Source organism: Tachyglossus aculeatus, chromosome Y3 (genome assembly GCF_015852505.1).
Source record: "Tachyglossus aculeatus isolate mTacAcu1 chromosome Y3, mTacAcu1.pri, whole genome shotgun sequence".
In the NCBI taxonomy this organism is placed as follows: domain Eukaryota; kingdom Metazoa; phylum Chordata; class Mammalia; order Monotremata; family Tachyglossidae; genus Tachyglossus; species Tachyglossus aculeatus.
The window spans coordinates 1,550,488-1,577,608 of record NC_052095.1 but is presented as its reverse complement, the minus strand read 5'-3'; the positions used below and the strand labels follow the sequence as shown (position 1 = coordinate 1,577,608).

General features: G+C 44.6%; 1 protein-coding gene across 1 annotated transcript in view; it reads left to right on the top strand.

The window, feature by feature from the left end:
- The window catches only part of LOC119946712 (aminopeptidase O (putative)), a 142,612-nt gene that overhangs the window by 51,918 nt on the left and 63,573 nt on the right, over positions 1 to 27,121 (top strand). The window contains exons 8-11 of the mRNA XM_038768126.1: positions 3,897 to 3,999; positions 5,615 to 5,722; positions 9,823 to 9,869; positions 11,928 to 11,988. Of these exons, the coding sequence (XP_038624054.1) occupies positions 3,897 to 3,999; positions 5,615 to 5,722; positions 9,823 to 9,869; positions 11,928 to 11,988 (319 nt within the window). The remainder of the gene's footprint in view (positions 1 to 3,896; positions 4,000 to 5,614; positions 5,723 to 9,822; positions 9,870 to 11,927; positions 11,989 to 27,121) is intronic.

Below are 27,121 nucleotides of genomic sequence, written 5' to 3'. Positions count from 1 at the left end.
AATGGTGAGGGAGAGAGGGAAACGGAGGGAAATGGTGAGGGAGAGAGGGAGGAAAATGGAGGGAAATAGTGAGGGAGAAAAATGGAGGGAAATAGGGAGAGAGGGAGGAAAACAGGGAGAGGGAGGAAAACGGAGGGAAATGGTGAAGAAGAGAGGGAGGAAAATAGGGAGAGGGAGGAAAACGGTGGGAGAGAGGGAGGGAAATGGAGAGAAGGAGGGAAAGAGGGAGAGGGAGCATGAGGGAGAGGGAGGAAAACGGAATAAAACGGGAGTAAACGGAGTAAAATGGAGGGAGAGAGGGAGGAAGACAGGGAGGGAGGAAAACGGATGGAAATGGTGAGGGAGTGAGGGAGGGAAACCGAGGGAGAGAGGGAGGGAAATGGTGAGGAGGGAGGGAAATGGTGAGGGAGAGGAGGGAAACAGAGGGAGGAAAACGGAGGGAAATGGTGAAGGAGCGAGGGAGGAAAACGCTGGGAGAGAGGGAGGGAAACGGAGAGAAGGAGGGAAACTGAGGGAGAGGGAGGAAAATGGAGGGAGAGAGGGAGGAAGACAGGGAGGGAGGAAGGGAAACAGGGAAATGATGAGGGAGGGAGGGAAGAAAACGGAGGGAAATGGTGAGGGAGAGAGGGAGGAAAACAAGGAGAAAGGGGGGGAGGGAGAGAAGGAGGACAACAGAGAGGGAAGTAAGCAGAGGAAAACAGAAGGAGGAAAACAGAGGGAGAGTTGTATTAATGTATGTCTCCTCTGCAGACTGTAAGCTTGTTGTGGGCAGGGATTGTGTCTGTTTATTGTATTGTACTCCCCCCAAGCGCTTAGTACAGTGCTCTGCACACAGTAAGCACTCATTAAATATGATTGAATGAATGAATGAATCAAAGAAGGGAGAGAAGGAGGGAAATGTGGGGGGGAGAGGGAGGAAAACAGAAGAAAATGGAGAGGAGGAGAACAGGAAGAGAAGATAGGAAACGGAGAGAGGTAGGAAAGCAGGGAGAGAAGAAGGGAACAGGGACAGAGGAAGGGAAATGGAGGAAACCGAGGAGGGAAACAGAAAGAGGGAAAGAGAGAGGAAGAAGGAAACAGGGAGAGAGGGAGGAAAACAGAGAGAAAGGAAATGGAGAGAAGGAGGGGAACAGGGACAGAGGGAGGAAAACGGAGAGAAGGGAAATGGGGCGAGGGAGGAAAATGGGTAGAGAAGGAGGGAACAGGGACAGGGGTGGGAAACAAGGGAAAGGGAGAGAAGGAGGGGAACGGACAGAGGGAGGAAAACAGAAGGAGGGAAACAGAAGAAAACAGAAGGAAAGAGAGAGGAAGAGGGAAACAGAGAGAGGGAGGAAAACAGAAAGAAGGGAAATGGGAGAGAGGGAGGGAAATGGGGAGAGAAGGAGGGGAATGGGGCAGAGGGAGGAAAACAGGAGGGAAACAGAGAGAAGGGAAATGGGGAGAGAAGGAGGGGGACAGGGACAGAGGGAGGACAACAGAGAAGAACGGAAACAGAGGGAAAGAGGAAGAGGGAAACAGGGACAGAGAGAGGAAAACAGAGGAGGGAAACGGGGAAGAAAACAGAAAGAGGGAAAGCAAGAGGAAGAGAGCACCAGGGAGAGAGGGAGGAAAACAGAGAAGAAGGGAAATGGGGAGAGAGGGAGGAAAATGGGGAGAGGAGGGAACGGGGACAGAGGGAGGAAAACAGAGAAAAAGGAAATGGGGAGAGAAGGAGGGGAACAGGGACAGAGGGAGGTAAACGAGGGAAACAGGGAAAGAGGAAGAGGGAAACGGACAGAGGGAGGAAAACAGAAGGAGGGAAATGGAAGAAAACAGAAGGAAAGAGAGGAAGAGGGAAGCGGTGGGGGGAAAACAGAAGGAAAATGGGAAGAGAAGGAGGGGACAGAGGAAGGAAAACAAGGAAAATGGGAAGAGAAGGAGGGAACAGGGACAGAGGGAGGAAAACAGAGAGAAGGGAAATGGGGAGAGAAGGAGGGGAACAGGGACAGAGGGAGGAAAACAGAGAGAAGGGAAATGGGGAGAGAAGGAGGGGAACAGGGACAGAGGGAGGAAAACAGAGAGAAAGGAAACGGGAAGAGGAAGCGGGGAAACGGAGAGAGGAAGGAAAACAGTAGGAGAAGAAGGGAAACGGGGAGAGGGGAAAGGGACCCTGAGGGAAGAAAACAGGGAAATGGTGAGGGACACAGAGAGGGAGAGAGAGAGGGAAGGATTCAGAGAGGGAGGGAGGAGAAACAGGAGGGCCACCCAGCCTCTAACACCTCCGCCCAGTCAGGCAGTCGTACTTACTGAGCGCCTGTCATGTGCAGAGCACTGTACTAAGCGCTTGGGAGAGTCCAATACAACAGTATTACGGGCACATTCCCTGCCCACCGCCTGGAGGGAGACAGAGATAAATAGAAAGAGAGAAATGAGGGATGTGGACATAATAATAATAATTAGTAATGATGGTATTTTTTAAGCACTTACTATGTGCCAGGCGCTGGGGTAAGTACAAGGTGATCAGGTTGTCCCACGTGGGGCTCACAGTCTTCATCCCCGTAATTGTAATATAATAATAATAATAATAATAATAATGGCATTTATTAAGCGCTTTTCTCCATTTGACAGATGAGGTCACTGAGGCCCAGAGACTAAGAATAGTAATAATAATGATGGCATTTGTTAAGCGCTTACTACGTGCAAAGCACTGTTCTAAGCGCTGGGAAGGTTACAAGGTGATGAGGTTGTCCCACGGGGGGCTCACAGTCTTCATCCCCATTTTCCAGATAAGGGAACTGAGGCTCAGAGAAGTGAAGTGACTTGTCCAAGGTCACACAGCAGATATGTGGGGGAGCCGGGATTCGAACCCACGCCCTCTGACTCCCAAGCCCGGGCTCTTTCCACTGAGCCACGCCGCTTTGAGCGCTCACTGTGTGCAGAGCACTGGACTGAGTGCTAATAATAATAATGATGGTATTTGCTAAGCGCTTACTACGTGCCAAGCACTGTTCTAAACGCTGAAGGAGATACAAGGTGATCAGGTTGTTCCATGTGAGGCTCCCAGTCTTCATCCCCATTTGACAGATGAGGGAACTGAGGCCCAGAGAAGGGAAGTGACTGGCCCAAAGTCACCCAGCTGACAAGTGGGGAGCCGGGATTTGAACCCAGGACCTCGGACTCTCAAGCCCGGGCTCTTTCCACTGAGCCTCGCTGCTTCTCTAGCCTCGCTGCTTGGACTTCCCAAGCGCTTAGTACAGTGCTCTGCACACAGGAGGCACTCAATAAATACGATTGAATGAATGAATCTATTACATATTGTATTTATTTTATTGTGTTAATATGTTTTGTTGTCTGTCTCCCCCTTCTAGACTGTGAGCCCGCTGTTGGGTAGGGACCGTCTCTAGATGTTGCCGCCTTGTCCTTCCCAAGCGCTTAGTACAGTGCTCTGCACACAGTAAGCACTCAATAAATACGATTGAATGAATGAATCTTGTACTTATTACATATTCTATTTATTTTATTGTGTTAATATGTTTTGTTATCTGTTTCCCCCCTCTAGACTGTGAGCCCGCTGTTGGGTAGGGACTGTCTCTATGTGTTGCCAACTTGGACTTCCCAAGCGCTTAGTACAGTGCTCTGCACACAGGAAGCGCTCAATAAATACGATTGAATGAATGAATCTTGTACTTATTAAATATTCTATTTATTTTATTGTGTTAATATGTTTTGTTGTCTGTCTCCCCCTTCTAGCCTGTGAGCCCGCTGTTGGGTAGGGACCATCTCTAGATGTTGCCGACTTGGACTTCCCAAGTGCTCAGTACAGTGCTCTGTAAACAGGAAGAGCTAAATAAGTACGATTGAATGAATGATCAGTCAGTGTGTCCATGGTATTTATGGAGCGCCGTCTCTCATCCCAGACCCCATGGGGAGAAGACCGGATGGATGGACGAGTCTGGAGCGTCGGGCTTGAAACATGGACTCAGTCGGGAGAAATCTTGCCTCCAGGTGCACTATCTGAAGGTGAGCATCTGTCTCCCCCCTTCTAATAATAATAATAATAATAATAATAACGGAGTTAAGCGCTTACTATGTGCCAAGCACTGCTCTAAGCGCTGGGGGGATACAAGGTGATGAGGTTGTTCCCCGGAGGGCTCACGGTCTTCATCCACATTTTGCAGATGAGGGAACTGAGGCCCAGAGAATAATAATAATAATAATAATAATAATAATAATAATAATAATAATAATAATAATAATAATGATAATATAATAATAATAATAATAATAATAATAATAATAATAATAATAATAATAATAATAATAATAATAATAATAATGGAGTTAAGCACTTACTCTGTGCCAAGCACTGCTCTAAGCGCTGGGGGGATACAAGGTGATAAGGTTGTCCCCCGGGGGGCTCACGGTCTTCATCCACATTTTGCAGATGAGGGAACTGAGGTCCAGAGAATAAGAAGAAGAAGAAGAAGAAGAAGAATGGAGTTAAGCGCTTACTATGTGCCAAGCACTGCTCTAAGCGCTGGGGGGGATACAAGGTGATGAAGTTGTCCCCTGGGGGGCTCATGGTCTTCATCCCCATTTGACAGAGGAGGGAACTGAAGCACAGAGAAGTGACTTAATAATAATAATAATAATAATAGTAATGGTATTTGTTAAGCACTTACTATGTGCCAAGCACTGCTCTAAGCGCTGTGGGGGATACAAGGTGATGAGGTAGTCCCCCGGGGGGCTCACAGTCTTCATCCCCATTTGACAGAGGAGGGAACTGAAGCACAGAGAAGTGACTTAATAATAATAATAATAATAATAATAATAATAATAATAATAATAATGATAGTATTTGTGAAGCGCTTAGTATGTGCCCAGCACTGTTCTAGGCACTGGGGAGGTTACAAGGTGATGAGGTTGTCCCCCAGGGGGCTCCCGGTCTTCATCCCCGTTTGACAGAGGAGGAAACTGAAGCACAGTGAAGTGACATAATAATTATAATGATAATAATGATAATAATAGTAATAATAATAATAATAACAATAATAATGTCATTTGTTAAGCGCATATTTTGTTAATATGTTTTGTTTTGTCGTCCGTCTCCCCCTTCTAGCCTGTGAGCCCGCAGTCGGGTAGGGACCGTCTCTAGATGTTGCCAACTTGGACTTCCCAAGCGCTTAGTACAGTGCTCTGCACACAGGAAGCGCTCAATAAATATGATTGATTGATTGATTGATTTGTTAATCCGGCGCTTAGAACAGTGCTTTGCCCATAGTAAGCGCTTAACAAATGCCACCATTATTATTATTGTTATTATTATTATTGTTATTATTATCTTCCCCAGCACTTAGTACAGTGCCTGGCATATTTATTCTATTTCTTTTATTTTGTTAATATGTTTTCTTTGTCGTCCGTCTCCCCCTTCTAGCCCGTGAGCCCGCTGTCGGGTAGGGCCCGTCTCTAGATGTTGCCAACTTGGACCTCCCAAGCGCTTAGTACAATGCCCTGCACACGGTAGGCACTCAATAAATACGATGACATGAATGAACGGCACTTATCCCTGAACAAATGCCGGCGATTAAAAAAGGAAAACACGCCCAAGTGAAAACCCAAGTGCCATTTCTTCCAGGGCTACTTCCTCCTCAGGTTCCTGGCCAGCAAGGTCGGAGAGGCGATGTACTGGACGTTTTTAAGGAGCTTCGTACAGAGTTTCAACGGCCGGCTGATCCTCTCCCAGGTGAGCGCCTGGAAAGTGCTCGCCCTTCCTGTGGGCAGGGGATAATAATAACAGTAATAATAATAATAATAATAATGGCATTTGTTAGGCGCTCACTATGTGCCAAGCACTGTTCTAAGCACTGGGGAGGATACAAGGTGATAAGGTTGTCCCCCGGGGGGCTCCTGGTCTTCATCCCCATTTGACAGATGAAGGAACTGAGGCCCAGAGAATAATAATAATAATGATGGTATTTGTTAAGCGCTTACTACATGCCAAGCACTGTTCTAAGCGCTGAGGGGGATACAAGGTCATCAAAGTTGTCCCCCGTGGGGCTCCCGGTCTTCATCCCCATTTGACAGATGAGGGAACTGAGGCACAGAGAATAATAATAATAATGATGGTATTTGTTAAGCGCTTACTACGTGCCAAGCACTGTTCTAAGCGCTGAGGGGTATACAAGATGATCAGGTTGTCCCCTATGGGGCTCCCAGTCTTCATCCCCATTTTCCAGATGAGGCAACTGAGGCCCAGAGAAGTGAAGTGACTTGCCCAAAGTCACCCAGCCGACGAGCGGCAGAGCTGGGATTCGAACCCACAACCTCTGACTCCAAAGCCCGGGCTCTTTCCACTGAGCCACGCTGCGTCTCTGATTATTATTATTATGTAATAATAATGATGATGGTATTTGTTAGGCGCTTACTATGTGCCAAGCACTGTTCTAAGTGCTGGGGGGGACACAAGGTGATGAGGTTGTCCCCCGGGGGACTCACGGTCTTCATCCCCATTTGACAGATGAGGGAACTGAGGCCCAGAGAATAATAATAATAATGATGGTATTTGTTAAGCGCTTACAACGTGCCAAGCACTGTTCTAAGCGCTGGGGGGGATACAAGATGATCAGGTTGTCCCCCGTGGGGCTCCCAGTCGGCATCCCCATTTGACAGATGAGGAAACTGAGGCCCAGAGAAGTGAAGTGACTTGCCCAAATTCACCCAGCTGGCACGTGGTGGAGCCGGGATTCGAACCCACGACCTCCGACTCCCAACCCCGGGCTTGGGAGTTTGAGACGGGGACTGTGTCCAACCTGAGGATCTCCTACGCACCCCAGCGTTTAGGCAAGCGCTTAGCACAGTGCTGTGCCCACAGTAAGCGCCCAATAAATGAGCCCAATAATAGGGGAAGCACAGTGGAAAGCGCTCGGGCTTTGGAGTCCGAGGTCCTGGGTTCAAATTCTGGCTCCGCCACTCGTCAGCTGGGTGACTTTGGGCCAGTCACTTCCCTTCTCTGGGCCTCAGTTTCCTCCTCTGTCAAATGGGGATGAAGACTGGGAGCCCCCCGGGGGACAACCTGATCACCTTGTGTCCTCACCAGTGCTTAGAACAGTGCTGGGCACATAGTAAGCGCTTAACAGATACCATCATTATTATTATATTATTATTCTCTGGGCCTCAGTTTCCTCCTCTGTCAGATGGGGATGAAGACTGGGAGCCCCCCAGGGGGCCACCTCATCACCTTGTGTCCTCCCCAGCTCTTAGAACAGTGCTGGGCACATAGTAAGCGCTTAACAAATACCATCATTATTTATATATTATTATTCTCTGGGACTCAGTTTCCTCCTCTGTCAAATGGGGATGGAGACTGGGAGCCCCCCGGGGGGCCACCTGATTACCTTGTGCCCTCCGCAGCTCTTAGAACAGTGCTTGGCACATAGTAAGCGCTTAATAAATGCCATTATCATTCTCTGGGCCTCAGTTCCCTCCTCTGGAAAATGGGGATGAAGACCTTATTATTATTACTATCCTTATTATTGTTATTATTTTATTTTTTAATAAATAGGACCGAGTGAATGAGCAGAGCCCGGCTCATAGCGAGCGCTGAACAAACCCCACTTACCTCGTCTGTGAAATGGGGATTACGCGTGCGGGACGAGGATTGTGGCCAACCCAGTGACCTTATATCCCCCCCTCGGCGTTTAGAACAGTACCTGGAACATAGTAAGCGCTTCACAAAGACCTTTTTTGGGGTTTTTTTTTGTGAAAAACCGACAAGAAAAAACAAAAATCTAATCCTGCCAAGTTTCCAAGAAACACACATTCCTCAGCAGGGCAGGGCAGCAGAAAGGGAGGAAGGGAGCGAGAGGCCCTGTACGCAGTAAGCGCTCAATAAGTATGAATGAATGACTGAATTAAGGAACTTAAACGATGCCCCACACCAAAACACACACAAATACACACCCCCGCACCCCAAAAAACACACTCCTGTCTATTTCTTTCCTGTGAGCCCACTGTTGCGTAGGGACCGTCTCCATATGTTGCCAACTTGTACTTCCCAAGCGCTTAGTCCAGTGCTCTGCACACAGTAAGCGCTCAATAAATACGATTGATTGATTCTTCCTGGGCCCACATCGCCCCGGCCAACATGTAAGTCACGGGAAGCAGCGTGGCTCAGTGGAAAGAGCCCGGGCTTGGGATTCGGAGGTCCTGGGTTCTAATCCTGGCTCCGCCCCTTGTCCACTGTGTGACTTTGGACAAGCCACTTCACTTCTCTGGCCTCAGTTCCCTCATCTGTCAAATGGGGATGAAGACTGGGAGCCCCCCGGGGGACAAACTCATCACCTTGTAACCTCCCCAGCACTTAGAACAGTGCTTGGCACATAGTAAGCGCTTAGCAAATACCATTGTTATTAGTCTCTGGGCCTCAGTTCCCTCATCTGGAAAATGGGGATGAAGACTGGGAGCCCCCCCGAGGGACAACCTCATCACCTTGTATCCCTCCCAGCGCTTAGAACAGTGCTTGGCACATAGTAAGCACTTATCAAGTACCATCATTATTATGTAATATACAATATATCTAATATATAATATTATATTATTATTTTTAATATTATATTATTATATTACATAATCATATATGATTATATGTCTAATATATAATATGTGATCATAATGTAATATAATGTAATATGATATAATATATGATATGATATAATATAATATAATATATAATACAATGCAATATAATATAATATAATTAATATAATATAATATAATATAATATAATAAATATAATACTGATATATTTGGAAGCAGTGTGGCTCAGTGGAAAGAGCCCGGGCTTGGGAGTCAGAGGTCGTGGGTTCGAATCCTGGCTCCGCCACATGTCTGCTGTGTGACCTTGGGCAAGTCAATTCACTTCTCTGAGCCCCAGTTCCCTCCTCTGTCAAATGGGGATGAAGACTGTGAGCCCCCCTGGGGACAACCTCATCACCTTGTATCCCCTTCGGCGCTTAGAACAGTGCTTGGTGCATAGTAAGTGCTTAATAAATGCCAGTATCATTATTATTATTATTCTCTGGGCCTCAGTTTCCTCCTCTTTAAAATGGGGGTGAAGATTGTGAGCCCCCCGGGGGACAACCCCATCACCTTGTATCTCCCCAACGCTTAGAACAGTGCTTGGCACAGAGTAAGCGCTTAACAAATCTAGACTGTGAACCCGCTGTTGGGTAGGGACCATCTCTATATGTGGCCAACTTGTACTTCCCAAGCGCTTAGTCCAGTGCTCTGCACACAGGAAGCGCTCAATAAATACGATTGAATGAATGAATGAATGAATGAACAAATGCCATTATTATCATCCAGAACAGGGCTTGGCGCGTAGTAATAATATGATCAAATTATAACTGATTATAATATAATAAGAGTATTATGTATTAATATATGAGGCACTATTATTATCATCATATCATTACGATTAATCACCAATACAATATAATAATTGATATGATAAAATTATAACTGATTACAATATAATAATAGTATTATATATTAATATATGAGGTACTGTTATCATGATCATCATCATCATATCATTACGATTAATCATTAATACAATGTAATAATTGATATGATAAAATTATAACTGATTATAATATGAGTATTATGTATTAATATATGAGGCACTATTAGTATTATCATCATCATCGTATCATTACGATTAATCATTAACACAATATAATAATTGATACGATAAAATCATAACTAATTATAATATGATATTATTATGTATTAATATAATAATGATCTTTATGGTTATTATTATCTGCTGCATCTCTCCTCCAGGACTTTCTCCAGATGCTCCTTGAGAAAGTGCCGGAAGACAGAAGAAGGTAGGCCATCCGGAAGGCGGAGCGGGATGGGAGAGCGATTGGAATCAATCAGTCGTATTTATTGAGCTCCTACTGGATGCAGAGCACTGTACTAAGCGCTGGGAAGCAACTCGTCTCCAAGCCGGGAGACTCAGCTCTTAGAACAGTGCTTTGCACAGAGTAAGCGCTTAACAAATGCCATTATTCATTCATTCATTCAATCATATTTATTGAGCGCTTACTGTGTGCACAGCACTGTATTAAGCACTTGGGAAGTACAAGTTGGCAACATATATATTATTATATGTATATTATATAATATGCATATAATAATAATGATGGCATTTGCTAAGCGCTTACTATGTGCCAAGCACTGTTCTAAGCGCTGGGAGGGATACAGGGTGATCACGTTGTCCCAGGTGGGGCTCCCAGTCTTCATCCCCATTTTCCAGATGAGGGAACTGAGGCTCAGAGAAGTGAAGTGACTGGCCCGAGGTCACACAGAAGACACTTGGGGGAGCCGGGATTCAAACCCACGACCTCTGACTCCCAAGCCCAGGCTCTTTCCACTGAACCATAATAATAATATAATAATATATTATTATTATTAATAATAATAATGTTGGTATTTGTCTTTTTAATGGCATTTACTAAGCGCTTACTACGTGCCAAGCACTGTTCTAAGCGCTGGGGAGGTTACAAAGTGATCAGGTTGTCCCACCGGGTTGTGGGACAACTCCCAGTCTTCATCCACATTTTCCAGATGAGGTCACTGAGATCCAGAGAAGTGAAGTGACTTGCCCAAAGTCACCCTGCTGACAAGTGGCGGAGCCGGGATTCGAACCCAGGGCCTCTGACTCCAAAGCCCGGGCTCTTTCCACTGAGCCACGCTGCTTCTCTTGTTAAGTGCTTACTACTACTACTAATAATAATAATTTTGGTATTTGTTAAGCACTTACTACGTGCCAAGCACTGTTCTAAGCACTGGGGGAGATACAAGATATACAGGTTGTCCCCCGGGGGCTCCACCACTTTTCAGCTGTGTGACCTCGGGCAAGTCACTTCACTTTTCTGGGCCTCAGTTCCCTCATCTGTCAAATGGGGATGAAGACTGGGAGCCCCCCGGCAGACAACCTCATCCCCTTGTAAACTCCTCCGCGCTTAGAACAGTGCTTGGCACATAGTAAGCGCTTAACAAATGCCATTATCATCATTATTATTATTATTGTTAAACGCTTACTATGTGCCAGGCACTGTTCTAAGCGCTGCGGGGGTTACCACGGGATCAGATTGTCCCACGGGGGGCTCACGGTCTTCATCCCCATTTTCCAGATGGAGGTTACTGAGGCCCAGAGAATTAAATTGACTTGCCCAAATAATAATAATAATAGCATTTGTTAAGTGCTTACTATGTGCCGAGCACTGTTCTAAGCACTGGGGGAGATACAAGGAAATCAGGTTGTCCCTCGTGGGGCTCACAGTCTTCATCCCCATTTTCCAGATGGAGGTAACTGAGGCCCAGAGAAGTGAAGTGACTTGCAATAATAATAATAATAATAATAATAATAATAATAATAATAATAATAATAATAATAATAATAATAGCATTTGTTAAGTGCTTACTATGTGCCGAGCACTGTTCTGAGCGCTGGGGGGGATACAAGGAAATCAGGTTGTCCCTCATTGGGATCCCAGTCTTCATCCCCATTTGATAGATGAGGGAACTGAGGCCCAGAGAAGTGAAGTGACCTGCCCAAATAATAGTAATAATAATAATAATAATAATAATAATAGCATTTGTTAAGTGCTTACTATGTGCCGAGCACTGTTCTAAGTGCTGGGGGAGATACAAGGAAATTAGGTTGTCCCTCGTGGGGCTCCCGGTCTTCATCCCCATTTGACAGATGAGGGAACTGAGGCCCAGAGAAGGGAAGTGGCTTCCCCAAAGTCACACAGCGGACCAGGGGCGGAGTCAGGATTCGAACCCAGGACCTCTGACTCCCCCCCCCCCCCCCCCCCCAAACCCGGGCTTTTCCCATTAAGCCAGGCTTCGGGCCTAGCAGGGTTGTTGCGTTTCAGGCTCGGGCTGTCGGTGGAAAGCATCGTCCAGACGTGGCTGGACTGTCCTGGACTCCCCGAGGTGAGCACCTCCCCGCTCCTCCCTTGCTTCTTCTCTCTGCGTGGCATCTATTAAGTGCTTACTATGTGCCAGCCCACTGTTGGGTAGGGACCGTCTCTAGATGTTGCCAACTTGGACTTCCCAAGCGCTTAGTACAGTGCTCTGCACACAGGAAGCGCTCAATAAATACGATTGAATGAATGAATGATTGAATGAATGAACAAACGCTTAGCCCAGTGCTCTGCACACAGTAAGCGCTCAAGGAATGCGACAATGAATGAATGAATGAACAAGCGCTTAGTCCAGTGCTCTGCATGCAGTAAGTGTTCCATAAATACGAATGAATGAATGAATGAACAAGTGCATAGTCCAGTGCTCTGCACACAGTAAGCACTCAGTAAATACAGTTTAATGAATGAATGAACAAGCGCTTAGTCCAGTGCTCTGCACACAGTAAGCGCTCAAGAAATATGGTTGAATGAGTGAATGAACAAGCGCTTAGTCCAGGGCTCTGCACACAGTAAGTGCTCAGTAAATATGGTTGAATGAATGAATGAATGAATGAACAAGCACTTAGTTCAGTACTCTGCACACAGCAAGCGCTTAATAAATACAAATGAATGAATGAAAAAGCGCTTAGTCCAGTGCTCTGCCCTCAGTAAGAGCTCAATAAATGCAGATGAATGAATGAACAAGCGCTTAGTCCAGTGCTCTGCCCACAGTAAGCGCTCAATAAATGCAAATGAATGAATAAAGCGCTTAGTCCAGTGCTCTACATGCAGTAAGCTCTCTATAAATACGAATGAATGAATGAATGAATGAACAAGTGCTTAGTCCAGTGCTCTGCACATAGTAAGCGCTCAGTAAATGTGGTTTAATGAATGAATGAATGAATGAACAAGCGCTTAGTTCAGTACTCTGCACACAGTAAGCGCTCATTACGATTGAATGAATGAATGAACAAGCGCTTAGTCCAGTGTTCTGCCCTCAGTAAGAGCTCAATAAATGCAAATGAATGAATGAACAAGCACTTAGTCTGGTGCTCTGCCCACAGTAAGCACTCAATAAATGCAAATGAATGAATGAACAAGCGCTTAGTCCAGTGCTCTGCACGCAATAAGCGCCCTATAAATACGAATGAATGAATGAACAAGCGCTTAGTCCAGTGCTCTGCACACAGTAAGCGCTCAGTAAATGCAGTTTAATGAATGAATGAATGAACAAGTGCTTAGTCCAGTGCTTTGCACACAGTAAATGCTCAATAAATACGATTGAATGAATGAATGAACAGGCACTTAATCTAGTGATCTGCACACCGTAAGCGCTCAATACGATTGAATGAATGAATGAACAAGTGATTAGTCCAGTGCTCTGCACACAGTAAGCGCTCTATAAATACGAATGAATGAATGAATGAATGAATGAATGAACAAGCGCTTAAGTGCTCTGCACACAGTAAGCGCTCAGTAAATACCATTGAATGAATGAATGAACAAGTGGTTAGTCCAGTGCTCTGCACACAGTAAGCGCTCTATAAATACGAATGAATGAATGAATGAATGAATGAACAAGCGCTTAGTCCAGTGCTCTGCACGCAGTAAGCGCTCTATAAATACAAATGAATGAATAAATGAATGAACAAGTGCTTAGTCCAGTGCTCTGCACATAGTAAGCGCTCAGTAAATGCGGTTTAATGAATGAATGAACAAGCACTTAGTCCAGTGCTTTGCACACAGTAAGTGTTCAATAAATACGATTGATTGGATGAATGAATGAACAGGAGCTTAATCTAGTGCTCTGCACACCGTAAGCGCTCAATACGATTGAATGAATGAATGAACAAGTGATTAGTCCAGTGCTCTGCACACGGTAAGCGCTCTATAAATATGAATGAATGAATGAATAAGCGTTTAGTCCAGTGCTCTGCACACAGTAAGCGCTCAATAAATACCATTGAATGAATGAATGAACAAGTGCTTAATCCAGTGCTCTGCACACAGCGCTCAGTAAATATGACTGAATGAATGAATGAATGCCACATGACCTCCCAGACTCCCCATTTTCCATAGGAGTGAACTCAGGGCCAGAGAAGTGAAATGACTCGCCCAAGGTCACCCAGCAGACGGGCAGCCGATTACCACCTGGGTCTGAGTCCCATTCATTCATTCAATCATATTTATTGAGCGCTTCCGGTGTGCAGAGCACTGGACTAAGCGCTTGGTAAGTACATTCATTCATTCACTCATTCCTTCGTATTTATTGAGTGCTTCCAGTGTGCAGAGCACTGTACTAAGCTCTTGGGAAGTACATTCATTCAGTCAGTCATATTTATTGAGTGCTTCTGGTATGCAGAGCACTGGACTAAGCGCTTGGGAAGTACATTCACTCATTCATTCATTCAACTGTATTTATTGAGCACTTCCTGGGTGCAGAGCACTGGACTAAGTGCTTTGGAGGTACATTCATTCATTCAATCGTATTTATTGAGCGCTTCTGGTGTGCAGAGTACTATATTAAGCGTTTGGGAAGTACATTCATTCATTCATTCATATTTATTGAGCACTTCCTGTGTGCAGAGCACTGTAATAAGCGCTTGGGAAGTACATTGTCATTCATTCAATCGTATTTATTGAGCACTTCCTGTGTGCAGACCACTGTACTAAGCTCTTGGGAAATACATTCAGTCATTCATTCAATCGTATTTATTGAGCGCTTCCTGTATGCAGAGCACTGTACTAAGCGCTTGGGAAATACATTCATTCATTCATTCAATCGTATTTATTGAGCGCTTCCGGTGTGCAGAGCACTGTACTAAGCGCTTGGGAAGTACATTCATTCATTCAATCGTATTTATTGAGCGTTTCTGGTGTGCAGAGCACTGTATTAAGTGTTTGGGAAGTACATTCATTCATTTATTCCATCGTATTCATTGAGCACTTCCTGTGTGCAGAGCACTGTACTAAGCACTTGGGAAGTGCATTCATTCACTCATTCATTCAATTGTATTTATTGAGCGCTTCCTGTTCATTCATTCATTCATTCAATCGTATTTATTGAGCGCTTCCGGTGTGCAGAGCACTGTACTAAGCGCTTGGGAAGTCCAACTGGGCAACAGACAGAGACAATCCCCGCCCAACCAACCAAGCAACAAAATCCCAAAGCCCAGGCCCGGGCTCTTCCCACTAGGCCCCGCCGCTTCCCCAAGCGCCTTATCGCGCCCCCACCACGTGCGGGGCACTGTACTGAGCACTCGGGACAGGGACATCCACGACGCCTTCCCTTCCCACGCCGAGCTGGCAGTCCGGAGCGCGACGGAGGCGGCTATAAAACAAGAAATCCCGACGGCGGCTTTGGCCTCCATTAAGAGGCTCCTCGTTATTGATTCCCGAGTTATTCTTTCTCGGGTGGCATCTCCCCCGCGGCCCCGCTGACTCGGGATTGATTTTTTTAATCGACAGGAGCCCGTCTGCCCCCTCCGACATCCAATCCTAACCCCGTCGTCCAACTAATGGGCATCAGATTCCCGTAGGGAGCCCATCCCATCGATCGCCAGGCCTTCCCACTTCCGTCTCTCTCCGTTTCTCCCTCTTCCCTCCACAATCCTTCATTCTTTCGTTCAATCGCATCAGTTGAGCATATTCCACAATCCTTCGTTCTTTCATTCAATCGTATCAATTGAGCATATTGTACGTATTCACTATTCCATTTATTTCAACGATAATAATGATGACGGCGCTGATTAAGCGCTTACTCTGTGCCAAGCATTCATCCATTCATTCGATCGTATTTATTGAGCCTATTGTACGGATTGACTCTTCTGTTTATTTTCATAATAATAGTGATGATGGCGGTGATTAAGCGCCTGCTATGTGCCAAGCATTCATTCATTCATTGTCGTATTTTGATGGCATTGATTAAGCGCCTACTGTGCGCCAAGCATTCAATCAATCAATCAATCAATCCTCTGTGCCAAGCATTCATTCATTCATTTGATCGTATTTATTGACCCTATTGTACGTATTTACTCTTCTGTTTATTTTAATAATAATAGTGATGATGGCGTTGATTAAGCGCCTACTGTGTGCCAAGCATTCATTCATTCATTGTCATATTTTGATGGCATTGATTAAGCGCCTACTATGTGCCAAGCATTCAATCAATCAGCATTCAGTCAATCAGTCAATCAATCGATACTCTGTGCCAAGCATTCATTCATCCATTCGATCGTATTTATTGAGCCTATTGTACGTATTTACTCTTGTTTATTTTAATAATAATAGCGATGATGGCGTTGATTAAGCGCCTGCTATGTGCCAAGCATTCATTCATTCATTGTCGTATTTTGATGGCCTTGATTAAGCGCCTACTATGTGCCAAGCATTCAATCAATCAGCATTCAGTCAATCAGTCAGTCAGTCGATACTCTGTGCCAAGCATTCATTCATCCATTCAATCGTATTTATTGAGCCTATTGTACGTATTTACTCTTCTGTTTATTTTAATAATAATAGTGATGATGGCATTTATTAAGCGCCTACTTTGTGCCCAGCATTCAGTTAATCAGTCAATCAATCGATACTCTGTGCCAAGCATTCATTCTTTCATTTGATCGTATTTATTGAGCCTATTATGCGGATTTACTCTTCTGTTTATTTTAATAATAATAGTGATGATGGTGTTGATTAAGCGCCTGCTATGTGCCAAGCACTCATTCATTCATTGTCGTATTTTGATGGCATTGATTGAGCACCTACTATGCGCTAAGCATTCAATCAGTCAATCAATACTCTGTGCCAAGCATTCATTCATCCATTCAATCGTATTTATTGAGCCTATTGTACGGATTTACTCTTCTGTTTATTTTAATAATAATAGTGATGATGGCGTTGATTAAGCGCCTACTATGTGCCAAGCATTCAGTCAGTCAGTCAATCAGTCAATCAATCAATACTCTGTGCCAAGCATTCATTCATTCATTCGATAGTATTTATTGAGCCTATTGTACGTATTTACTCTTCTGTTTATTTTAAGAATGATAGTGATGATGGCGTTGACTAAGCGCCTGCTATGTGCCAAGCATTCAATCAGTCAGTCAATCAATCGATACTCTGTGCCAAGCATTCATTCATCCATTCGATTGTATTTATTGAGCCTATTGTACATATTTACTCTTCTGTTTATTTTAATAATAATAGTGATGATGGCATTGACTAAGCGCCTACTATGTGCCAAGCATTCAGTCAATCAGTCAATCAATCAATACTCTGTGCCAAGCATTCATTCACTCATTCGATCGTATTTACTGAGCCTATTGCACGGATTTACTCTTCAGTTTATTTTAATAATGACAGTGATGATGGCGTTGATTAAGCGCCTGCTATGTGCCAAGCATTCATTCATTCATTGTCGTATTTTGATGGCATTGATTAAGCGCCTACTATGTGCCAAGCATTCAATCAGTCAGCATTCAATCAATCAGTCAATCAATCGATACTTTGTGCCAAGCATTCAATCATCCATTCAATCGTATTTATTGAGCCTATTGTACGTATTTACTCTTCTGTTTATTTTAATAATAATAGTGATGATGACATTGATTAAGCGCCTGCTATGTGCCAAGCATTCAATCAGTCAGTCAATCAGTACTGTGTGCCAAGCATTCATTCATCCATTCGATTGTATTTATTCAGCCTATTGTACGTATTTGCTCTTCTGTTTATTTTAATAGTAATAGTGATGATGGCGTTGATTAAGCGCCTATGTGCCAAACATTCATTCATTCATTGTTGCATTTTGATGGCATTGATTAAGTGCCTACTATGTGCCCAGCATTCAATTAATCAGTCAATCAATCGATACTCTGTGCCAAGCATTCATTCATTCATTCGATCGTATTTATTGAGCCTATTGTACGGATTGACTCTTCTGTTTATTTTAATAATAACAGTGATGATGGCGTTGATTAAGCGCCTGCTGTGTGCCAAGCATTCATTCATTCATTGTCATATTTTGATGGCATTGATTAAGCGCCTACTATGTGCCAAGCATTCAGTCAGCATTCAATCAGTCAATCAGTCGATACTATGTGCCAAGCATTCATTCATCCACTCTATCGCATTTATTGAGCCTATTGTACGTATTTACTCTTCTGTTTATTTTAATAATGATAGTGATGATGGTGTTGATTAAGTGCCTACTATGTGCCAAGCATTCAGTCAATCAGTCAGTCAATCAATACTCTGTGCCAAGCATTCATTCATTCATTCAATCGTATTTATTGAGCCTATTGTACGGATTTACTCTTCTGTTTATTTCAATAATGATAGCGATGATGGTGTTGATTACGTGCCTGCTGTGTGCCAAGCATTCATTCATTCATTGTCGTAGTTTGGTGGCATTGATTAAGCTCCTACTATGTGCCAAGCATTCAATCAATCAGCATTCAATCAATCAGTCAATCAATCAATACTATGTGCCAAGCATTCATTCATTCGATTGTATTTATTGAGCCTGTTGTACGTATTTACTCTTCTGTTTATTTTAATAATGATAGTGATGATGGCATTGATTAAGCGCCTACTATGTGCCAAGCATTCAATCAATCAGTCAGTCAATCAATACTCTGTGCCAAGCATTCATTCATCCATTCGATCGTATTTATTGAGCCTATTGTACGTATTTACTCTTCTGTTTATTTTAATAATAATAGTGATGATGGCGTTGATTAAGTGCCTACTATGTACCAAGCATTCAGTCAATCAGTCAGTCAATCGATACTCTGTGCCAAGCATTCATTCATTCACTGTTGTATTTATTGAGTACTTACAGGGTGCAGAGCACTGTACTAAGCGCTTGGGAAGTCCAATTTGGCAACATCTAGAGACGGTCCCTACCCAACAGCGGGCTCACAGTCTAGAAGGGGGAGACCGACAATAAAACAAAACATATTAACAAAATAAAATAAATAGAATAAATAGGTACAAGTAAAATAAATAAATAGAGTAATAAATCTGTACAAACATATATCCATATATACAGGTGCTGTGGGGAGGGGAAGGAGGTAAGGCGGGGGGGATGGGGAGGCGGAGGAGGGGGAGCACTGTCCTAAGCGCCCTTCTAGCCTGTGAGCCCACTGTCGGGTAGGGACCGTCCCTATATGTTGCCAACTTGGACTTCCCAAGCGCTTAGTCCAGTGCTCTGCACACAGTAAGCGCTCAATAAATACGATTGATTAATTGATTGATCCCATAATAATAATGATGGCATTTATTAAGCGCTTACTATGTGCCAAGCACTGTTCTAAGCGCTGGGGAGGTTACAAGGTGATCAGCTTGTCCCAGGTGGGGCTCACAGTCTTCATCCCCATAATAATAAAAATAATAATAATAATGACATTTGTTAAGCGCTTACTGTGTGCCAAGCACTGTTGTAAGCGCTGGGGAGGTTACAAGGTGATCAGGTTGTCCCCCGGGGGGCTCACAGTTTTCATCCCCATAATAATAATAATAATAATAATAATAATAATAATAATAATAATAATAATATTTATAAAGCGCTTACTATGTGCCAAGCAGTGTTCTAAGCGCTGAGGAGGTTTCAAGGTGATCAGGTTGTCCCACGGGGGGCTCCCAGTCTTCATCCCCATAATAATAATAATGGCATTTATAAATAAAGCACTTACTATGTGCCAAGCACTGTTCTAAGCACTGAGGGGGTTACAAGGTGATCAGGTTGTCCCAAGGGGTGGCTCACAGTCTTCATCCCCATTTGACAGATGAGGGAACTGAGGCCCAGAAAAGTGAAGTGACCTGCCCAAAGTCACCCAGCTGACAATTGGCGGAGCCGGGGTTCAAACCCAGGACCTCGGACTCCAAAGCCCGGGCTCTTTCCACTGAGCCACGCTGCTTCTAGACTGTGAGCCCCTTGTTGGGTCGGGACCGTCTCTACATGTTGCCAACTTGTACTTCCCAAGCGCTTAGTCCAGTGCTCTGCACACCGTAAGCGCTCAATAAATACGATGGAATTAATGAATGAATGCATCCAGTAAGCTCTCAATAAAGATGATGGAATGAATGAATGAATGCACCCAATAAGCGCTCAATAAATACAATGGAATGAATGAATACACCCAGTAAGCGCTCAATAAATACGATGGAATGAATGAATGAATGCACCCAGTAAGCGCTCAGTAAATACGGTGGAATGAATGAATGCACCAGTAAGTGCTCAGTACATACGATGGAATGAATGAATGCATCCAGTAAGCGCTCAATAAATATGATGGAATGAATGAATACACACAGTAAGCGCTCAACACATACGATGGAATGAATGAATAAATGCACCCAGTAAGTGCTCAATAAATACGATGGAATGAATGAATGATAATGCACCCAGTAAGCGCTCAATAAATACGATGGAATGAATGAATGCACCTCGTAAGTGCTCAATAAATATGATGGAATGAATGAATAAATACACCCAGTAAGCACTCAATTCATACGATGGAATGAATGAATGCACCGTCAGCGCTCAATACATATGATGGAATGAATGAATGAATGCACCCAGTAAATGCTCAATAAATATGATGGAATGAATAAATGAATGCACCCAGTAAGCGCTCAATAAATACGATGGAATAACTGAATGAATGCACCCAGTAAGCGCTCAATACATACGATGGAATGAATGAATGCACCCAGTCAGCGCTCAATACATACGATGGAATGAATGAATGAATGCACCCAGTAAGTGCTCAATAAATACGATGGAATGAATGAATGAATGCACCCAGTAAGCGCTCAATAAATACGATGGAATGAATGAATAAATGCACCCAGTCAGCGCTCAGTAAATACGATGGAATGAATGAATGAATGCACCCAGTAAGCGCTCAATAAATATGATTGAATGAATGAATAAATACACCCGGTAAGTGCTCAATACATACAATAGAATGAATGAATGCACCTAGTAAGCTCTCAATACATACGATGGAATGAATGAATGCACCCAGTCAGTGCTCAATACTTATGATTGAATGAATGAATGCACCCAGTAACTGCTCAATAAATACGATGGAATGAATGAATGAATGCACCCAGTAAGCACTCAATACATACGATGGAATGAATGAATGAATGCACTCAGTAAGCACTCAATAAATACGATGGAATGAATTAATGCACCCAGTAAGTGCCCAATAAATATGATGGAATGAATGAATGAATGCACCCAGTAAGTGCTCAATACATACGATGGAATGAATGAATGAATGCACCCAGTATGCGCTCAATAAATACGATGGAATGAATGAATAAATGCACCCAGTAAGCGCTCAATAAATACGATGGAATGAATGAATGAATGCACCCAGTAAGCGCTCAATAAATGTGATTGAATGAATGAATAAATACACCCAGTAAGCGCTCAATACATACGATGGAATGAATGACTGCACCCAGTAAGCGCTCAATAAATACGATGGAATGAATGAATGCACCCAGTAAGCACTCAATAAATACGATGGAATGAATGAATGAATGCACCCAGTAAGTACTCAATAAATACGATGGAATGAAGGAATGCACCCAGTAAGCGCTCAGTAAATACGATGGAATGAACGAATAAGTGAATGAATGAAAAGTCACTTCTCTTAGAGAAGCAGGGCAGTCTAGTAGTTAGAGCCCGGGGCTGGGAGTCAGAGGAGCTGGGTTCTAATCCTGCTCCGCCCCTTGTCTGCTGTGTGACCTTGGACGAGTCACTTCCCTTCCCTTAGAGAAGCAGGGTGACCTAGCGGACAATGGCCAGGGCTGGGAGTCCGAGGGCCTGGGTTCTAACCCTGCCTCTGCCCTTTGTCTGCCGCTGTGTGACCTTGGACGAGTCACTTCCCTTCTCTTAGAGAAACAGCAGCGGAAAGAGCCTGGTCCTGGGAGTTAGAGGTCATGGGTTCTAATCCCGGCTCCGCCCTCTGTCTGCTGTGTGACCTTGGACGAGTCACTTTCCTTCTCTTAGAGAAACTGCAGCGGAAAGAGCCTGGTCCTGGGAGCTAGAGGGCCCTGGGTTCTAATCCTGACTCTGTCCTTTGTCTGCTGTTGTGTGACCTCAGACTAGTCACTTCCCTTCTCTTAGAGAAGCAGGGCAGCCTAGCGGAAAACGGCCGGGGCTGGGAGTCCGAGGGCCTGGGTTCTAATCCTGCCTCCGCCGTTTGTCTGCTGCTGTGTGACCTTGGATGAGTCACTTCCCTTCTCTTAGAGAAACAGCAGCAGAAAGAGCCCGGTCCTGGGAGTTAGAGGTCCTGGGTTCTAATCCTGGCTCCGCCCTCTGTCTGCTGTGTGACCTTGGATGAGTCACTTCTCTTCTGTTAGTGAAGCAGGGCGGCCTAGCGGAAAACGGTCGGGCTGGGAGTCCAAGGGCCTGGGTTCTAATCCTGCCTCCGTCCTTTGTCTGCTGCTGTGTGACCTTGGACGAGTCACTTCCCTTCTCTTAGAAAAACAGCAGCAGAAAGAGCCCGGTCCTGGATGTTAGAGGGCCCTGGGTTCTAATCCTGGCTCCATCCTTTGTCTGCTGTGTGACCTTGGACGAGTCACTTCCCTTCTCTTAGAAAAGCAGCAGCAGAAAGAGTCTAGTCCTTGGAGTTAGGGGTCCTGGGTTCTAAACCTGGCTCCGTCCTTTGTCTGCTGTGTGACCTTGGAGAAGTCACTTCCCTTCTCTTAGAGAAACAGCACCGGAAAGAGCCCGGTCCTGGGAGCTAGAGGGCCCTGGGTTCTAATCCTGAGTCCGTCCTTTGCTGTGTGACCTTGGACTAGTCACTTCCCTTCTCTTAGAGAAACAGCAGCGGAGAGAGCCCAGTCCTGGGAGCTAGAGGGCCCTGGGTTCTAATCCTGACTCCGTCCTTTGCTGTGTGACCTTGGACTAGTCACTTCCCTTCTCTTAGAGAAACAGCAGCGGAAAGAGCCCAGGCCTGGGAATTAGAGGTCATGGGTTCTAATTCTGGCCCTGCCCTTTGTCTGCTGTGTGACCTTGGACGAGTCACTTCTCTTAGAGAAGCAGGGCGGCCTAGTGGACAACGGCCGGGGCTGGGAGTCTGAGGGCCTGGGTTCTAATCCTGGGACGCCTTCCGCGCCCGCTCCGCGGATGGAAATTCTATTATTTCTATTTTATAGCTACAATTCCGTTTATCCCGACGGTTTTGACACCCGTCTCCGCGTTTTGTTTCTCCCCCTTCTAGCCCCTGAGCCCGTCGTCGGGTCGGGACCGCCTAAGCGCTCAGTCCAGCACTCCCCACGTGGCGGGCGCTCAGTAAATAGGACCCAACGACCGAGCGAATGGCCGGGTGACCCCCTTCGGGGACAGATCCTTCTTTAAACTATGTCTTCATCATGGAGAAACTAAATATAAACCGAGGGAAGTTAAAAATAAACGAGGCCAGTAACATTTGAAACCATCTCACCCACCACGGCTCCTTAAAAGCCCCGAAGACTTGAAGTAGGCCCTGGGCCGTCTTTGGGCTTTGTGCCGCCTTATTTTTCTTTTTAGCGCCATTTGTCAAGCGCTTACTAAGTGCCAGGCACTGTACTAAGCGCTGGGGGAGATAGCATTCATTCATTCCTTCATCCATTCGCATTTATTGAGCGCTTCCAGTGTGCAGAGCACTTGGACAGTCCAGTTCGGTGACAGATAGAGAATCCCTACTCGACAAGTCATTCATTCATTCAGTGAATTGTATTTATACATTCATTCATTCGTTCCATGGTACTTTTTGAGCGCTTCCTGTGTGCAGAGCACTGGACTGAGTGCTTGGACAGTCCAATTCAGTGACAGAGAGAGACTACTCGACAAGTCATTCATTCATTCAGTGAATTGTATTTATACATTCATTCATTCGTTCCATGGTACTTATTGAGCGCTTCCTGTGTGCAGAGCACTGGACTGAGTGCCCGGAAAGTCCAATTCGGCGACAGATAGAGAATCCCTACTCGACAAGTCATTCAATCATTCAGTGAATTGTATTTATACATTCATTCATTCGTTCCATCGTACTTATTGAGCACTTCCTGTGTGCAGAGCACTAGACTGAGCGCTTGGACAGTCCAATTCGGTGACAGAGAATCCCTACTCGACAAGTCATTCATTCATTCAGTGAATTGTATTGATACATTCATTCATTCATTCCATCGTACTTATTGAGCACTTCCTGTGTGCGGAGGACTGTACTAAGCGCTCGGAATGTCCAATTTGGCAACAAAGAGAGACAATCTCTATCCAACAAGTCCTTCATTCATTCATTGAATTGTATTTATACATTCATTCATTCGTTCCATCGTATTTATTGAGCGCTTCCAGTGTGCAGAGCACTGGACTGAGTGCTCGGAAAGTCCAATTCGGGAACAGATAAGAAACAATCTCTATCCAACAAATCATTCATTCAGTTGTATTTATTCATTCATTCATTCCATCGTACTTATTGAGCGCTTCCTGTGTGCGGAGGACTGTACTAAGTGCTTGGAAAGTCCAATTTGGCAACAGAGAGAGACAATCTCTATCCAGCAAGTCATTCATTCAGTTGTATTTATTCATTCATTCATTCATTCATCGTACTTATTGAGCGCTTCCCCTGTGTGCAGAGCACTGGACTAAGCGCTTGGAAAGTCCAATTTGGCAACAGATAGAGACAAGTCATTCATTCAGTTGTATTTATTCATTCATTCATTCCATAGTACTTATTGAGCACTTCCCCTGTGTGCGGAGCACTGGACTAAGCGCTCGGAAAGTCCAATTTGGCAACAGAGACAATCTCTATCCAACAAGTCATTCATTCATTCATTGAATTGTATTTATACATTCATTCGTTCATTCCATGGTACTTATTGAGCGCTTCCAGTGTGCAGAGCACTGGACTAAGCGCTCGGAAAGTCCAATTCGGCAACAGATAGAGACAATCTCTATCCAACAAGTCATTCATACAGTTGTATTTATTCATTCATTCATTCCATCGTATTTATTGAGCGCTTCTAGTGTGCGGAGCACTGGACTAAGCGCTCGGAAAGTCCAATTTGGCAACAGAGAGAGACAATCTCTATCCAACAAGTCATTCATTCAGTTGTATTCATTCATTCCGTCGTATTTATTGAGCACTTCCTGTGTGCGGAGCACTGTACTAAGCGCTCGGAAACTCCAATTCGGCAACAGAGAATCCCTACTCGACAAGTCATTCATTCATTCATTCAATGAATTGTATTTATACGTTCATTCATTCCATCGTATCTATTCATTCAGTCGTATTTATTGAGCGCTTACCATGTGCAGAGCACTGTACTGAGCTCTTGGGAAGTCCAAGTCGGCAACATATAGAGATGGTCTTTACCCAACAGCGGGCTCACAGTAGAGAAGGGGGAGACAGACAACAAAACAAAGCATATAAAGCAAATAAAACACATAGAATACATATATACAAATAAAATAAATAGAGTAATAAATACATACACACATATATACGTATGTACAGGTATTTACTGAGCGCTTCCTGTGTGCGGAGCACTGGACTAAGCGCTTGGAAAGTCCAATTCGGTGACAATCCCTCCCCACAGTCTAGAAGGGGGAAGACGGACGGGCAACGCAACAACTAGACGGGCGTCCATACCATCCAAATAAATAGAATTATAGATGGAGGTGCTTCGTTCATAGTCCAGCGCTCTGCACACAGTAAGCGCTCAATAAATACCAGTCAATCAATCGTATTTATTGAGCGCTTCCTGTGTGCAGAGCACTGGACTAAGCGCTTGGGAAGGACAAGTTGGCAACATCTAGAGACGGTCCCTACCCAACATTCATTCATTCAGTCGTACTTATTGAGTGCTTCCTATGTGCAGACCACTGTACTAAGCGCTTGGGAAGTCCAAGTCGGCAACACATAGAGATGGTCCCTACCCAACAGCGGGCTCACAGTCTAGGAGAAGACTTTGAATAATAATTTGTGCTGTACGAAGCGCTTAGTACAGTGGTCTGCACGCAGCGCTCAATAAGTACGACTGAATGAATGAATCATCAGGTTGGGTGACATCCATACTATTATGATTTTTTCTTTGTTAAGCCAAGCGCTGTTATAATCGTAATGATGGCATTTATGTTGCCAGCTTGTACTTCCCAAGTGCTTAGTACAGTGCTCTGCACACAGTAAGCGCTCAATAAATGTGATTGATTGATTGATTAAGCGCTTACTATGTGCCAAGCACTGTTCTAAGCGCTGGGGGAATTTCAAGGTCGTCAGGTTGCCCCCGGGGGTCTCGCGGCCTTCATCCCCATTTGACAGATGAGGCAACTGAGGCCCAGAGAAATGAAGTGACCCCCCCAAAGTCACACAGAACGGCGGATGCGGGTTTCGAACTCACGACCTTGGACTCCCGAACCCCCGCTGCTTCTCCTGAATCAAACTGGACTTTCCAAGTGCTTAGAACAGTGCTCTGCACATAGTAAACACTTAATAAATGCTCTAAAATCAATCATATTTATTGAGCGCTTACTGTGTGCGGAGCATTGTACTGAGAGCTTGGGAAGGACAAGAAAAGAAAAGAAAGGGGTCGGCTGATTGCTGCTATTTATTGAGCGCCAACTGCGTGCAGAGCACTCCTTCAGTCAGTCGTATTTATTGAGCACTAACTGTGTGCGCAAAGTAAGCACTTAATAAATGCTCTAAAATCAATCAATCGTATTTATTGAGTGCTTACTGTCTGCAGAGCACTGTACTGAGCGCTTGAGAAGGACAAGAAAAGAAGAGAAAGGGGTCGGCTGATCGCTGCTATTTATTGAGCGCCGACTGCGTGCAGAGCACTCCTTCATTCAGTCGTATTTATTGAGCGCTTACTGTGTGCAGAGCACTGTACTGAGTGCTTAACTCGACCGAGCACTTGGGAGAGAAGAGTGTAACGGAGTGGGGAGACACGTGGCCTTCCCCCCAGGCACTGTGTGACCTTGGACAAGTCATTTCCCTTCTCTGGGCCTCAGTTTCCTCATCTGTCAAATGGGGATGAAGACCGTGAGCCCCCCAGGGGACAACCTGATCACCCTGTAATCAATCGATCAATCGTATTTATTGAGTGCTTCCTGTGTGCAGAGCACTGTACTAAGCGCTTGGGAAGTCCAAGTTGGCAAC